Genomic DNA, 16,463 nt, shown 5'->3' on the forward strand with positions numbered 1-16,463 from the left:
TATGTAATATTTAAGCAAAGAAAAAGTAATATATTTTATTGTACCATAAAATTGCCAAATGCTTGTCACACATTATTTATCTGTTTCTAAGAATATGTGTACCAGAACAGTTTATTATTTCCAACAAAAACTTTTATGTAAGGAAAAAAACTACTATAGAAGACAATACACATTACTGTCTTTGTTACTGAAGATAAGCTATAGGTAAGAATAAAATGATAGATGGAAAAACAGTAATCAATACATTCATGGAGGAAAGTGTTGCCAGAGCACTTTCATGGGAGCTGCAACCAGCTGAGGTCATCAGATCTGTGAAAGCAGAGAAAATCCTGTATTACAGTATATCCCCTAAACAGGGTTCATCTTGCATGCATGCAAATAAATTCAATAATTGCATTTCGATTCATAGTTCTGGCATTTTGGATGCAATGAGTTGAGGGTTTCTGACTTATTGATACTTACTGTGCCTGAGCCTTAGTGATCCTCTTCCCCGTCAATAACATTTCCGCCAAACTCGCGACAGCAGGGTCAAAGTTCAAGCTGGCAGCTGCAACAACTTCTTCATCTCTGGATTATGATAAACAGTGATGAATGAAGAGAAATCCTAATTTCAAGACATTTATATTTTATGGACTACCAGCTTACTTGATATAAAATGCCAAGAATTTTCTTTCCTCAGTACTTCCTTTGAAAACAATGTCAGTGTATCCTTCTCCATAGCCTAGTAGAATTAAAATCGATGAGTTAAAATGACTTTCTTCATGTATTAAAATATTATATTTGTTCAGAGAATGGAGATTTATCTTGGAATGGTCACCTGTATATCGGATACTTTTTCCCAACAGCATGGTCCAGAAATATGGCACAGTATTAATCGCAACCTGTTGATTCAGCATGCTTAAGCCAGCAATTCTTCCTGTGGAAGACCAGACCACATATTTTACACATTACCACAAACACGACCCTTTAAAAGTTTGGGGTGGTTATAATTTTTTGTTTTTTGAAAGAAGTCTCTCACCAAACTTGTATTTAGTTGATCAAAAATACTTTAAAAACAGTAATATTCTGAAAAATTATTATAGTTTAAAATATATCTTTTATATTTCAATATATTTTTTAATTTAATTTATTACTGTGATACAAAGCTGAATTTTCAGCATCATTACTCTAGTCTTCAGTGTTACATGATCCTTCAGTAATCATTAGAATACGCTAATTTGGTGCTCAAGAAACATATAATCAATGTTGTAAACAGATGTGCTGCTTAAAGGAACACTCCACAGTTTTTAGATATAGGGCTTATTCAACTTCGTTCCTACATTTAGATATGTGGGCAAATGCTTTTTTGTCTCAGTGCATGCATTGTTTTAGTTTGGCAGGGTCACGGCTAGCTTAGCTTAGCATGCATGTCCCAAATAAAAGTGATCAACAAAAAAAACCCCACCTAATTACTTCTTGTGGCCTGCGTATTCACAACCAGGGTTCTAAATCAACACCCGCCAACCCGCCAAATGCGAGTTAAAATAAATTTTGGCAGGTGTTAATAAAAACATACCAGCCAGTTTAATCGGTAATGCATGAGGCATTACATGCATGATACATATGGCTCTGTTCTCAGTAAATTTTTTACTCGGATAGGTGAATGACAGATTTACTTATTCAAAGGAAAACACGTGAAAAGGCTTAATGTCGAGCTCTGTAATTTACTTGAGTACTCTAATTTACCTCTGTGTACTTTATATGTGATTTTCATGCCAACAATGTTAATAAAATTATAAACTCATAATTTTAAATTATAAAATAATTAAAACTCATAATTTCTCTTATTTTCACCGGGGGAAAAATATGGCTGGTGGAAATTCCTATTGGCTGGTCACTTGAGAAGGTAACTTTAGAAAGTTACCAGCCACATTGGCCGGTGATCAAAAAAGTTAATTTAGAACCCTGTTCACAACGAGTACAAATAGTGATGCAGATTAAAACTAGGTGATTTCCTAGGCAGATATTGATTTGAGACTGTATTATGTGGAGGCACAGGCGAAGCACTTCTACTTGGGCGCAGAGATATCACGCAACACATTGTGATTGCTCAACAGCCAGAGGATGTGAGTTTGAGAGCCGTGATATCTCTGTGCCCAAGTAGCAGTGCTTTGCCTGTTCTTTCCCATAATTTAGTCCCAAGTCAATATCTTTTTTGGATCACTTTTACTCGGGACATGCTAGTTGGGAACATAGGATTCCATTCATTATGCTAAGCTAAGCTAGCAGCGACCCTGCCAAACTAAAACAATGCATGCACTGAGACAAAAATGCATTTGCCCACATATCTAAATGTAGGAAAGAAGTTGAATAAGCCCTATTTCTAAAAACGGTGGAGTGTTCCTTTAATATTTTTGTGGAAATCATGATAAGTAGAAATTAAAAAAGAACAGCATTTATTTGAACTACAAAAATGTTTGGTAACAATGTAAAAGTTGACAAATTTAAGGTGTCCTTGCTGTATTATTTCTTCTTTTCTTTTCTTTTCTTTTCTTTTACTTTTGAATGTGGATTTTTGAACATTAAAACTCTTATTGTTATATAAGGTGCTACCGTGAGCTTGAGCCAATTGCCAATGTCCAATATTGACTCTCTTATGTCCGACCAAAGGAAGTGGAAAAGACACCACATCTCCAGCAGCAAAGACATCAGGAATGTTGGTTTTCATGAACTGAAAAACACAGATGTCATGAAAACGGCTCTATTTGTTAGTGAAAGTGTTTGCTGTATGTGGCATGAAGGTGGTTACCTTGTCAACAACAACAGCATGGCGTGAATCAATTTCCACTGACGTTCTCTTGAGGAAATCAGAGTTGGGAATGACACCTTTGAAAGGAATATAGATCATGTAACTTTGTGACAACAACAAAACTGCTATGACAAAATTGTTTTTGTACATACCAATGCCCACAATTACAATATCCGCAGGAAGGACTTCACCATTTTTCAGAACAACTTCCTTGACCTAAACAATTAATATTTTTTATGATGCACTGACACCAGCTCCATGATTGTTTAGTAATGCACTTACTCTTACAGTACCTTTCCATTTTCACCCCGAATTTCAACCACACAATTACTTGTGTAGAACTTCACGTTTTTCTCCTCCAGCATCTTAAGCAGAAGAATAATTACTTGTGATAGATGGTGTATAACAGTAAACCAAAAATGAAAGAAAATATCACAATGTTCACTGACCTGCATTGTCATTTTTCCAATATCTGGACCCAGTGATGACTGGAAAGGAAACTTACTGCTGCCAATAACAGTGACACTGGCTGCCTTGTCAGAAAGATACGCTGCTACCTCCATTCCTGAGTGATAATTGAAAGTCATAATTTGCAATATTGCCATTAACTTAGGCTGCGGGCAGCATTCAGAGGTAGGAGACAACAAGACACATCCAAATCCAATGATTGTGTCACATCCTGTCTAGTGAGGTGCCTTTCTCTGATTTTGAAGGCAGTGAAAATAAAAGTGACAGTTGAGCCCAAAAATAAAAATGTTGTCTTATATGTGCAAGTGGTACTTGCTAGAGTCAAATTATGTCCAGCTCCTCCTCTCTGGAGCTACAATGGGGTGGAGAGATAGAGTGTAGAGGGTAGGGTTAGAGTGTGGTTAGATATTCGAGCTCCACCCAATAGACTCAAATTACATTTGCTCCGCCTCGCTAGAGGTCAAGTGAGGACGAGCTAGATGTAAGTTCCACCCCTCTGCTCTGCAGTGAACAGCTTCTTGAAATATGTGGTTGGTGGTCAGTTTGTAAATGAATGTTTTTGACCAACTTTTTTCACTTTTGATATCATTTCTACTAGGAAATTAGTATTATAGTAATTAAATATTTGATTTAAAGGGTTACTTCAGCGATCAGCATATGGCTTTGTATCAGTAGAAACCATAGACCGTAAAAAAATATGGACGACTCGGCATCATCCGTTTTCGCTTGTCATATTTGAAGCTTTCAGGCAGCCTTGCACGGCGCGGACATCTTGGGACCGAGTCTGCGCAGTAGCGATTTCAGGACCGGAGTTGCGCAGTAGAGCACAGGAAGTAGAGCAGGAAGTACAGTCGCGATATCAAAAGCCCGCCCACACTCTCGCAGATGCAGAACAATTAATTATGTTGGTGTGAAATAAACAGTTATGGAAATGTAGAAATTAAACCTAAAGCTCTAATCTGCTCCCAAAAATTTCGAAAAAAGTCCGTTAGTGCCTCAGTGACAACTTCACTCAGAGAAGACGTCAGTCTCAGCTGTCAATCATGACGTCACACCCCCCGTTTTTATAGCATCATATAACTAACTCAAACTAAACTTATTTTTAAAACGAACACCTGAAATGAAATCATCGTGATGATAACTGCCTTCAGTGACATAAACTAACTTTGGGGGAAATTTTTTGAAGTGTAATTTTATTATTTAGTTTGCCTCGCGTCCATTAGAAATCACAGAGGGGCGGCTATACTGGGACCGGTCACCGGGGGGCGATAGAGGCGCGAAAGCTTCAGTAAATGAGAGGGAGACTGCAGGCTTGGTAGAAACCCTGGAGTATGTTCAAATGAAAACACGCCAGACTGAACACGTGTTGTGATTGTATATGCCGCGAGCGTGGTCGCGATTACCTCAGCTCTCATCAGATCAGCTCATTTTTTTGACAGTAAATGAAATGACTCCTGCAGTGTTAGTGCTGTGACACTCGCGCGGTGACTCACTCATTATATTGAACAGACATATTTGAACATATTTAATTTTAGTGTCGTTTCTCCAACTCAGTCACAGCGATCTAGTAGCGGTGGCTTTAGGAGTGGCCTTACAGGGCAGTGAAGCACTCTGGGAATTGTTGTCTTTCATCCCCATGAGACAAAACAATTTTTTCTGTCTTTTCTCAGTCTAGAAGGCACCAAATTCAAAAATAATTTCACATTTCTACTACATTGATGACCCAGTTTAAATACAGATTCATCTTCCCAACGCTGAAGTACCCCTTTAATTCGAAAATCAGTTTCATGAGATACCTTTGTGCACAAACGTTGCCTACAAAATCATTGAGGACACTGTCAGCTTGGCTAAGCTTTCGGACATATGCACACAGCCATAGCTAGCTGTTTGTGAAAGAATAGTACTTTCCAGTTGATTTCTGTCTACCTATGAATGAAGTTCCAACGATGACAGCCTTATTGCCTGCACTTATGTGGTGAATTTCTGTGGAGTCCTTATAGCTCTGCAGCAATTTCACGTTTTCTAATTCAGCACCGGGACACTGTAGAGGTCTGGCTCTAAATACAAAAGTAAAAAATTCACCATCAGGCGTACTGTATGTCTATCATTATATATGGTATTTAGACATTTATCTAATCATGAATTCTTTTCAAAACAAGTTTTGAACTAACCTGCCACCTGTAGAAATCAAGAGCTGATCATAGTGCTGGACAGTGCCATCCTTGAAAGTCAATGCTTTAGCCTCTGTGTCAACAGACTTTACCTATGAGGGACAGTTATTATTAATGTCCACAAATAAAAACAATGCATGTGATCCCAGAATAAATAAAATATATAAAACAACCCACCTCTTTTTTAGTCCACACTTCAATTCCATGGTGCTGAAGGAAATCACTCTGTCGTAGCAATACCTTTTCAAATTCAATATTCATTGCCTACAAGAGTCCATGAACACAAAACATCTTTATAACAAGAAACTTCACTGTTTATAAATTCAATAAGGTAATGCAGAGCCATTAAAATCACATAATCTGGGTTTGTTTCATCTAAAGGTCCATTGATTCCAACCTTGCTTAGCTTGGTCTTATCCAGAGGCAGCTGCTCATCTTTAGTAACCATTATAATTCTCCCACCATAATCATTCTGACGAAGGGTTTCTGCACATTGCAATGAAGCTGGACCTGTGAAAACACAAACACATAAAAATGTTGCATTTCCCACCATGACAGACTAGTGGAGTGGTCTAGAAACTTGGTGGCCATGGTGGATAGACTTCTGCATCACATTTAAAATGTTTCATTGTATTTATTTATTGGAGGGACAATGAAACATATAGTTGATCTTCAGCTTTTCAATTTTAATTTGTTTAGGTTAACTTGTAAATGTATTTTGTTAAACATATTTTGTTATTTGTCTGACCCCTTGCAGTATGATATAAAAACCTCTAGGGGCGATGAACACCTCAGGATGAGGTGAAAGATATACTTACACAGAGTAAGCATTAAATATACTGTATTAAATTAAATAAACTTTGTCTAGATGATGTATCTATTACTCACCTGCTCCAATCAGTACAACTGTGTGGCTGACTCCAGGCACTCTACTACACATTTTCTTAACACGCTTCTTCAGTTTCTAAGAAGTGGAAAATACATAAAATTTCATGAAAGGCTCATCAAAAGCTAATCTTGAGCTGAACCTAAAATCCTAATGGTACATGACAAACCTTTTTATCAGCGGTCACATAAACTTTACCATCCTCAACTTTGACCTTAACAGGACAGAAGTACAAAAAACAAAAAACATAATGGTTTCATTAATTATACAGTAATTAATTAATTTGGGAAATTGCATTGAAAGGGTGATTTTGAAATCCACTGCCGCTTCAGTATACCTGTATATATTTATATCCTATAATTAACTTCATATTCAAAACTTAATCAATATTTATCTTCCTAAATTATTATAATGATTCTTTCCAGATTATGATGATTCTTAATAATTCTTTCCAGGTTATGATTATGCTTTGTTACTTGTTTTCTAAAGTGTCTTTCATTTAATTTATTATGTTTTATTCCTTTTATATTTCCTTTTACTGAAACACTAAAGACTCAAGATGAATATTGCCTACTATTGTCTGTACCTCTCACTGCGAGAAAGCACATGCTATCAGCATGCTTTGGAGAAATGTTTAGTTTATAATTAGTTAAGATGTTCTCAACAACCTTGGACGAAACCAGTATTCTCTGGAGTTTGTGTGTGTGTGTACCAGATCTGTGAAGGCCTAATGTCGGAGATGGACATTTCTGTAGAAAACACCAGACTTGAAGACGCTTTCCGGTGACCTATGAGGTCACTGTGATGCAATTCTGGTTATGGGGCGACGACTTGTCTACCTAGTTTTGCGATATGTGCTCCTATCTGAAAGTTGCTTACATTGCATTTTATCTGAGCCAATCAGAATGACGTGGATGGATAGACCTTGAAAACAGTATAACTGTTGGGACAACTGTATGTACGATAGGGCGAGACAACGAGACGGTGAGAGCGGGAGCGTGGCCTACGAACTCCTTGTGAGACTTAATGCTGGCTTCTGCTTTTGAAACTGCAAACTATTCTTGAGTACATTTTTCTTTTAATTAATTGCAATCGTGACTCTTTGTCTTCATTTCTTCACTAGGCTACTGGTCCTGGGTCATAAGCTGTTAACCCCTAACAGCATGTAAAAATGAATTTGTAACAGGCATATGACACAACAGAATCCTTGATTCCTTGAGTGCCATCCTGCAGTATTTAATCATACTTTGTATGTAGGCAGAGAGTCCAGTCCAGGAAATTCTTCGATGTCTCCAGTTTTAGTATTAAAACATGCACCATGAAACGGGCACCGAACTCGATCTCCAAGCAATGCACCTACAAGCATAAAACTGCTTTTAAGATGGTTGCAACACAATGGCATGGTAGACTTGAAAGAAATGAAGGCAGTGTAACCAGATATAGCTCAGAATAAAGAATGACAAAGGTAAAGGGCACAGAACGATGAATGGAAAAAAAAACTGTTTTCATTGTACTTACAGTACTATATGTAAACACAGGACAAGGTTCTTTATAGTTCAGTTTGTGTCAGTGTTACGCCTGCCTGTTGCCCCCTTCTGGCTCTGCTAGGCAGTGCAGATGTTAGTTGGGCGACAGGTGCATTCTATGAGTAATCAACCCTCTATTATGGCTTTTGGGATATAAGACCTGTGTGCTTAAGAGTTGCTCTCTCTTTCTCTCTCTCTCTCTCTCTCTCTCTCTCTCTCTCTCTCTCTCTCGCCATATTTCTCCTGTTGATGTAATTTTCTTAATATTACCTTTATCGATTTGTTTGTGTCAGAGAATATTTGGTTACCACACAAGTGTTTTTTTTCCCTCCTCCTACACTGTGAAAAATTATATGTTCAATAAGTTGTTTTTACATTGTTTTAACTCATCAAAATAAGTTAAGAAATGTTAAAATTGTTTTTATTAGTTATACAAGATTTTTTAAGTCAGTTTAACATAATTTAAGTTGAAATAACTTAAACATCCAAGTCGATTGTACTGCAAAAGAAGAGCCAGCCGTAACAGTCAGCCTCTGTGATTATCAGACCAAACCTTACCTTTGATAAGCGGGGCACCATAATGAGTGCACAGACCACCCACAGCAGCAAATTCTCCCTTATTGCGTACCAACAGGATTTTATGCTGGTCCAGCTCAACCTCCTTCATTCTAGGACAAACATGGTTGACATGATTCAAGGATGAATGAGTGAATAAATTAATGAATGAATAAATAAATACATAAATGCAATTATTTACATTTACATCTACATCAAAAGTCTGGAATAATTATGATTTAAAATGTTTGGGGACTGAATTTATTTGAACAAAATACAGCGAAACATTAATATAATTACATTTTATATGTTGTTACATTTTAAAAGAACTGTTTCAATTTTAATATAAATTTAAAATGTAATTCAATATTTTGATTTAATGCTCAATTATTATAAATATTATTGGTCCTCAGTTATGATTAATGGTTATTATCAATGTTGAAAACATTGTTTTCAATGTTTTTGCTTAATATTTGTGGAAACTTTTTTGCAGGAATCTTTGATGAACAGAAAGTTCAAAAGAGTGTTTATTTGAAACATAAATCTTTGTAACATATGAATCCCCTTTCTGTCATTTTGATCAATGTGTTTTAAATAAAAATATTAATTTCTATTTAAAAAAAGAAGATCTTACGACCCCAAAAAGGTCAACATTGATGATAAAAAATGTTTATTAAACAGCAAATCAATATATTGGGCTGCATCTGAAACTACATACACGCTTGAGTAGGTAACCTACTTCACAAGCGCTGACTGTAATCTGGGCACACTAAATTGGTCATGTTATCATGTGACCTACCAGCTTTAGTTACATTGCATCACTGCCATTCATAAATCCTGTCCCGTGGCCTCATAGTAAATTGGCCATCGTATTCGAATAGGTCATCTGAGTACTTTTTGCAGACTCTTTGAGTACTGTGAATTTGGATATGCTTTTAAGACATACTGTTTTTCACTTTCTATAAAAACTAGTAGGGAAGTATGTGATTTTGAATGCAGCCTTGAAAGATTTCAGGAGAATCATGTGACACTGAAGACTGCGTAATGATGCTCAAAATTCAGTTTTTTCATTGCAGGAATAAATAACATTTTAAAATATATTCAAATAGGAAACAGTTATTTAAATATATATATATATATATATATATATATATATATATATATATATATATATATATATTATAAATGTATAATGATTACTTTAGTGAATACATTATAAAATAGCATTTTAATAACAAAATTAAATAAACACTTCCATCAGCCTATTTATTGTCTACAAATGTTTGGATGATGTATTTAAAAGTCGCTTCTTACTGTCCATCCTGCAGATCAGACTCTAAACACACCATCTCGGTGATCTCTTCACATGGTTTTGTCTCCATTGTTAGTTTATCAGCTGAAGAAATAACAACTTTCAGGAATGTAACAAAAGTTGCAACTCTTCATTTCAAAGAGGTACGTTTAAAATATCACCATATGTAGCCTATTAGGCTACTACCTTTCTGCGGAAGCACGTCTGGTCAGTCAGCTTCCACGGCTGTTTCAAAGGCTGAATGAAGAGACTTGGACTTGTTTGGCACAGTATTCACCACTTATCTGTAACATAAGATACACCACTAGGGATACGTAGTGATGGTAACTAGATTACACAAGAGCAAATGACAATAAAAAATAATCTTCTTTTTTTTTTTTGTTTAATAAGGAAAGCGCGTTGCCAGCTGTCATTTGGCTCCGTGGAATAATGAAACAACACACCCTGAGCTGAGATGTCTTATATTACACAGGACAACACGATCTTTTTTTTTTACTTGTAGACTAGCCGTTTTGCTATCTGTCTTCCTAACGTAGGCGACCTAGGCTACTTTACCATTTTCTTACCTATCTGGGCGAAATTCTCCGGTTCTCAAACGGCTACCTGTTGGTTTCTTTGCAGTCCATTCAAAATAAAGTTAAATCACTGACAGCTCATCATGACACAGCAGAAGCGCCGTAAAGCTCAACTCTCGGCCAATCAGCGAACGTGCGTCGACATCAAATTATGCGTGTAAATATATGATCCACTTCTGTCTATAGCTTCTGTTTTCTGTTTCAGGTTTGTTCTGTTTGGTCATTATATGTTGTTATGAAAAGCAAATTGAAGTCCCATAATACTTAGGGAGGAACAGCATTACATTGTTTATAGAAGGCTAAACATTGTAGGCTATAGGTATTTGCCATGCAGAGACTTCATCCTCCTTTTTCTGCATACCATCATTCAAAAACAAATTATGATTAACATTTTCTTGCCTCAAATTAAAAGGAGTTATAGTAAACAATTATTTTAAAGATTCGTAATTTTTTTTTTTTGATAGTTACATTACAGGGTTACATTTTGTGAAGTATTTTAAAGTGTATTTACTTTGTTTAAAAAACAAAAGACTAACTTTTTTACGTTAAAATTTCAGAGATCTGTGCATTAAAAAAAATCACACTAGGAGAGATTTCCTTACTTCCAAAAGTGAAGTGTTTTTTCATTAAGTCATTGGAGATTTTACAAACTGAAAAAACCCCTCTTTAAATGTTATGGAGAAATTTAGCCTACTTACAATGTTTTTGAATAGGTTCTTATTAGATATGTGTTGTTTTATAGGCTACACATTGAAAGACATTTAATTGTGATTATTTATTACATTTTATTATTATTTGTTCTTTGTTGAGAAAGAAATGCCCATTTATTTATTATATTTCGTCTTTTATTGTGTGTTTTTAAAATTTATAATAACGTATTTTATTTTTATAGTCCTAATTTAATATAACCTAATATATATATATATATATATATATATATATATATATATATATATATATATATATATATATATATATATATATATATATATATATATCCTAACTGTATATCGCCATATCAACGCCCACTTTCTTTCAATTTCTTCCTTCATGACTCATTAAGTTTTGTCAATTAAGTTTACTTTGAACAATTTCATTTCCATAATTTTTGAATATGTAGGCTACTGACAAAAGTAAAAAGTAGCCTATACTAAGCCATGGCTACTTTATTCGTACAGTAGTCCAAATCATAGGCTATTCCCTAAGAGATTTGTAATCCTGGTTGTTTCTTAAAGGGGTAGTTCACCAAAAAATGAAAATTATATCATAATTTACTCACCCTCATGAAGTTTAAAATAACACAGAATGTGTGGAACACAAAATAAAATATTTTGAAGAATGTTAATAACCAAACAGTTATCCATTATGGAGAAAAACATTGAGACATTTATGGAAATATCTTCTATGTTTAAAAGAATAAATAAAGTTATGGTTAAGACGGTGAATAAATAATTACTAAATTATTTCTAAGTTATCACGTTAATAATACATTATATGAATGTTTCAGCCATATATTGTGAAACATGCTACAACATAGCTTGCATAAAAAGAACCACAAGATGTCGCTCGACACCGCCAATTATACAAAGAAAACACCTGCTGCGCTTGTGGACTTTCAGAAATTAAACTCCAATAAACACACTTTTTAGACCCATTTGTTCACTTTGTCCAACAGTGGACATACATGCATTAGGCTACAGATTAATTATGAAATCCCATGCCCACCACATCTCAAATCACTTTATGGTGGCAATTACATTTTAAACATTTAATAGGCCTATAGCCTAACGACCGACTCAGAACGTTGGACCAATTAGCTGCGAGCTCAATGTCCTGAGGCAAGGATTTATTAGATTTTTGAGGAAAATTCATTGGCTTAAATCTATTTAGCTTATTATTATTATTATTATTATTATTATTATTATTATTATTATTATTATTATTATTATTATTATTATTATTAGTAGTAGTAGTAGTAGTAGTAGTAGTAGGCTAGTAGTAGTAGTAGTAGTAGTAGCACCAGTAGTAGAAATATCAACTGCATACCCTAGCCTATACACGTGTGGTTTTAATGTAACTGTCAAAAGTTTTTTTTTTTTTTTTTTTCAAATAGACTGTCTAACTGTCTGTCTATAGGCTACCTATTATTATTTGTTTTGATCAGGATTTGCTGTAATAATAAATTTCCCCGGTGTGGCATCAGGTGTGGGATTAATAAAGTTGACCTTACCTTCAGGGTCATGGAACAAATATTTGTTGGAAAAAATCTGATTATTTCAGATAGATTGGATAATGAAGAAGCTGGGGAAGCTCCGATTAGCATCACATATAAAATCTGAGCGTTTGTCAGCTGAAGACTTTCTTTTCTTTTTCTTTTTTTAAATCGCCAGTTACGAAATCGTCGAACATACTACACCTCCCACAATTCCACTTTGACACGAAGGGGTGGGAGTAGACGTGAGGGAATCACACGCCCGCGACGCTCATTTGCTGAACCGCGCCTCACGGTGATTGGGCGGGGATTCTGTTGTTTGGTTATTGTAAAACCGAAAAAGTTACACAAGCGCCAGGATTTTGTAACGAATGCATTAGATACTGTGTCATTGTTGCCAATTGCACTTGAGAAATCAGTCTTCCTTGCTTTACATCGGACCGAGCAAACTGAGCACTGAAACAGAAAGCTTTTTTTATTTTTTTTAAATTAAAGATAGTATCGATTACATTTGAATTATACAAAGGCTCTGCCAACATAAACGACATAGCATATGTTTGGATTACTGAAAGTGAAAATGAAATAAAGACAAAATCGGGATGTCTTTTTGATGAAATAACAGATAAAGCGTAAAGGGTTTATCTCCGAAAGGTCTAGACGCGCGCGAGAGTCTCGGGTAGTGACAAGAAGACAGAAGCGCGCGCTTAAAATATGGAGTTGAATTCAGTGATTTTGACCATTGGTTCCTCTGTAGGTTTTTTCAAATTAGTTAACTATGGAATCGGCAAACTCCCCATCCCCGAGACAGCTCAGAGAAACGCTTGGAAATGGAAAAATATCTCCACGTCTTTCGTACACAGCCTCATAACTGGAGTGTGGTCCGTGCTATGGTGAGTGCCAGAATTCCCCCACATGTGCGTGGGGAATACACACCCATACTGCCGTATATACACCGTCTCTTTGATGCCTTTATCAGATGCTTGAGAATTTTATCCAAGAGTAAGATCTTTTTTTGCTGCCACCCTCTTCATGTTTAACGGCTGTAGTTAAACAGCCACTTGGCCATTTGAATGGCTGCACATAGACGACACATGTGGTTCAAATCAGCTGAATATGAATGTTAATGGTCATTACCCAGCATCTTTCACAATCACAAATGTGGTGCACTTCAATTTAAACGCACTGATTATAATTCGTTTGTCTTTGTAGTTTTTGCATGCATCCCCAGATGGCTGAAGATTTGATAGAAACGCACTCCGTTTTCTCTCACGCCCTGGTATCTGTATCAATCGGTAAGTATAATGAATTATTACATAAAAGAAGCGCTGTACTATGTTATTTATCTGGCTTCTTCGGAGGGGGCGTGCTTACACTTATGCCCATGTGTTTACAAACGCACCCTATTGTCGTGTGCAACAGTGTGCAGTGTATTTGGGGGAAACTGGGTTAGACTTCACAGGCCACCTTACTGATACACGGGCATATTTTTCCAAAATGAAGACTATATTAGGACTTCTTCTTTTTCTTCTTCTTCTTTTTTTTTTTCTCTTTGCTTTGGCAAATCTACCCAAATTCAGTTTACTCCTAATTAATCTGTTTTTTTCCTTTTTTTCCTTTCTTTTAAATTCCCATTTACCAATAGTGATTATAATACAAATACAGTGCCCCCCCCCCATTTAAATCTGCATAAGATACAACATAATACCATGATTCATAAATACTTTATCATTTAAATAGTACTTTTTTTGCATTGCATTGCAGCAATGAGATTAGTGTGACATGAAACTTACTGGAAATATAACCAGCATCATTGAAGTCAGATATTTGTTGTTCCCCATGGATTATTAGCTATTATTTGTGTATTGTGATGTATCGCTCTTAAACGTAGTACAGTTAACTGGAATGGTTATTTTAACCAATAAGTAATAACTCTCATTTAAAATGCCAAATACCAGAGATATTTTGAATTCTTTGAGGAATCCCACATACAGCAGAGATGTTAGCTTTAGCTACAGAATCAATCGCTGGCTTTGTGATCCGTCCCAGGCACCAATGCTACCCCCATAGGTCACATGACTGTTTATGAATGGGCCTTTGCTTTAATTTTTTTTTTAGATATTCTCTCAAAATGTAAAATATTTTTTGCAGAAAATGTATCGCATTCATGTTATCCCTGCATAGTATTTATATCCATAAAAATCCCTCAATGAATAACTTGGCAGCTCTTAAAATTGTGTCTTCTTAAGGTCTGAGGAAAGCATTTGTCTAATAATCTAGACAATATCTATTCATCTTTTTCACCTGAGATGTCAAGGCTTGTTTTCAGAAAGTTAACTAGTGTGATATGAACTAAAATGAAAAACAGAATACAGGCGTGTATTGAAAATGCTAATCAGTATTTATATTAATGAAGTCTCCTATATTAAGCTTCATTTGTTGATCTGCTCTAAAATGCAGTCTCCATGGAGACCCTCATATTGGGAGATGGATATAAATAGCCCTCTAGAAATGACATCTTGGTAACCAACACGATTGTTGTCATGGGATCTGTTGGTTGAAAAACCTGTTGAATGAGTTCGAGGAATACAGTGTTAATATGCATTTGTTGTGTTTTAGGGTATTTCATATATGACTTCTTTGATATGGTTATCAATCAGAAGATCATCCATTCATGGGAGCTCCTTTTCCACCATGTGGTGGTGAGTAGACATAAAACACGGTACAAACAAATGTGTGTGTGTGTGTGTGTATATATATATATATATATATATATATATATATATATATATATATATATATATATATATATATATATATATATGAAAGCAAATTACTTTGCTGAATGGGTAAACCCTATGTGTAGGACCATTTAAGATTTTTTTTTGACATATTTTCCACCAAATTATCAATGTTAATGCTTCCGGATGTTTGTCGTCCTTGGTTTAAAAATAAATCCCATTATTATTAAACGTGATTCTTATTTAATTTTGATTATTGTAATAAATTGATTCCGATTTTTAAAATTGTAATCATCTTAAATTAAAGGTCAACCAGTACTACCTTAATTTCTAAGTTATTTATCATTTAAATAAAATGTCATTATTTTTGCATTATAGTAATGAGAATTTGGATGGTAAATGTGCTTAATTTTCATGAAAATAAGAAATAATTTAAGAATTAAAAGAAAGCCACTGACTTGGTGTAAAGGAGATTTTGGTGGTTAACAACAGCATCATTCCAAAAGCAGTTTCTGTATTACTCACCCATCTAATTAAAACTAAACAGACCTGATTTCACTGTATTCACATAGTCCAACCTGTCTGACCACCTTGTCTTTGCTTTGTGTCTTTGTGTGTGTTTAGACATACTTTTTGGAAAAAGGTGAGGTGAGAAGGTCAGCAGCGGTAACAGAGGTTAAACTGCTGAAATAGCTAAGATACATAAAATAAACAAACCAGTTACATTAGCTCAGCACATACACAGATTATTGTTGCAATGGCCAGAGGAAAGACGCTGTCCGAACACTTTCATTGAGATGAGTGGATTTTCTGAGCTTCAGTTTGTCTGGGGTTCTGTGGCGTCACTTGGTGAAGTAGCCAGCTTCATTCTGTGGTTTTGTTGTTGTTGTTGTTCCCTCTTTTCTTGGGATTTCATTCAGTGAAGTGACCGGAGGGAACATGCTGCCAGATTCTTAATGGCAGTGTGAGAAACTGTCAGACCCTCTCATCTCTACCCCATCCCGTTCTTCCCCACTGTTTACATCATGAGCCAAACTGTAATAATAAGAGAAGCTTTGTTTTAGATGTGCCTATTACGAATGGAATGCATGCACTGCAGCATGTCAGCAAAAGAAAGCCTTCCTACTCTTCGAGTTTGACTGAATGTCTGTCATGCCACAGCAAAAAATGTATGATGTTTTATTTTCCAATTAATCAAAATGTCTGCGAAGGCAACTAGGGAGTGGAAAGCC

General features: G+C 35.5%; 2 protein-coding genes across 4 annotated transcripts in view; one reads left to right on the forward strand and one right to left on the reverse strand.

Moving 5' to 3' along the window:
* Nucleotides 1-13,616, reverse strand: aifm4 (apoptosis inducing factor mitochondria associated 4). Of its 3 annotated transcripts, none has more exons than XM_067450616.1 (20): nt 13,427-13,616; nt 9,893-9,990; nt 9,709-9,790; nt 8,398-8,507; nt 7,560-7,669; nt 6,483-6,527; nt 6,316-6,391; nt 5,825-5,937; nt 5,605-5,691; nt 5,428-5,519; nt 5,183-5,313; nt 3,238-3,353; nt 3,082-3,153; nt 2,941-3,004; nt 2,789-2,865; nt 2,593-2,710; nt 818-916; nt 646-721; nt 463-567; nt 1-309 (listed from the first exon to the last, which is right to left on the reverse strand). In XM_067450616.1, the coding sequence occupies exons 3-20, from the start codon at nt 9,774-9,776 to the stop codon at nt 276-278; spliced, it is 1,593 nt and encodes a 530-aa protein (XP_067306717.1). In that variant the 5' UTR covers nt 9,777-9,790; nt 9,893-9,990; nt 13,427-13,616; the 3' UTR covers nt 1-275. The 3 variants fall into 3 exon arrangements, with proteins under 3 accessions (XP_067306717.1, XP_067306718.1, XP_067306716.1); XM_067450617.1 differs by lacking the exon at nt 13,427-13,616 and adding an exon at nt 12,512-12,641; XM_067450615.1 differs by lacking the exon at nt 13,427-13,616 and adding an exon at nt 10,273-10,402.
* The window catches only part of tlcd2 (TLC domain containing 2), a 22,722-nt gene continuing 19,113 nt past the window's right edge, over nt 12,855-16,463 (forward strand). The window contains exons 1-3 of the mRNA XM_067450618.1: nt 12,855-13,383; nt 13,703-13,785; nt 15,110-15,192. Of these exons, the coding sequence (XP_067306719.1) occupies nt 13,205-13,383; nt 13,703-13,785; nt 15,110-15,192 (345 nt within the window). The 5' untranslated portion in view covers nt 12,855-13,204. The remainder of the gene's footprint in view (nt 13,384-13,702; nt 13,786-15,109; nt 15,193-16,463) is intronic.

Source organism: Pseudorasbora parva, chromosome 8 (assembly GCF_024679245.1).
Source record: "Pseudorasbora parva isolate DD20220531a chromosome 8, ASM2467924v1, whole genome shotgun sequence".
NCBI classification, from domain to species: domain Eukaryota; kingdom Metazoa; phylum Chordata; class Actinopteri; order Cypriniformes; family Gobionidae; genus Pseudorasbora; species Pseudorasbora parva.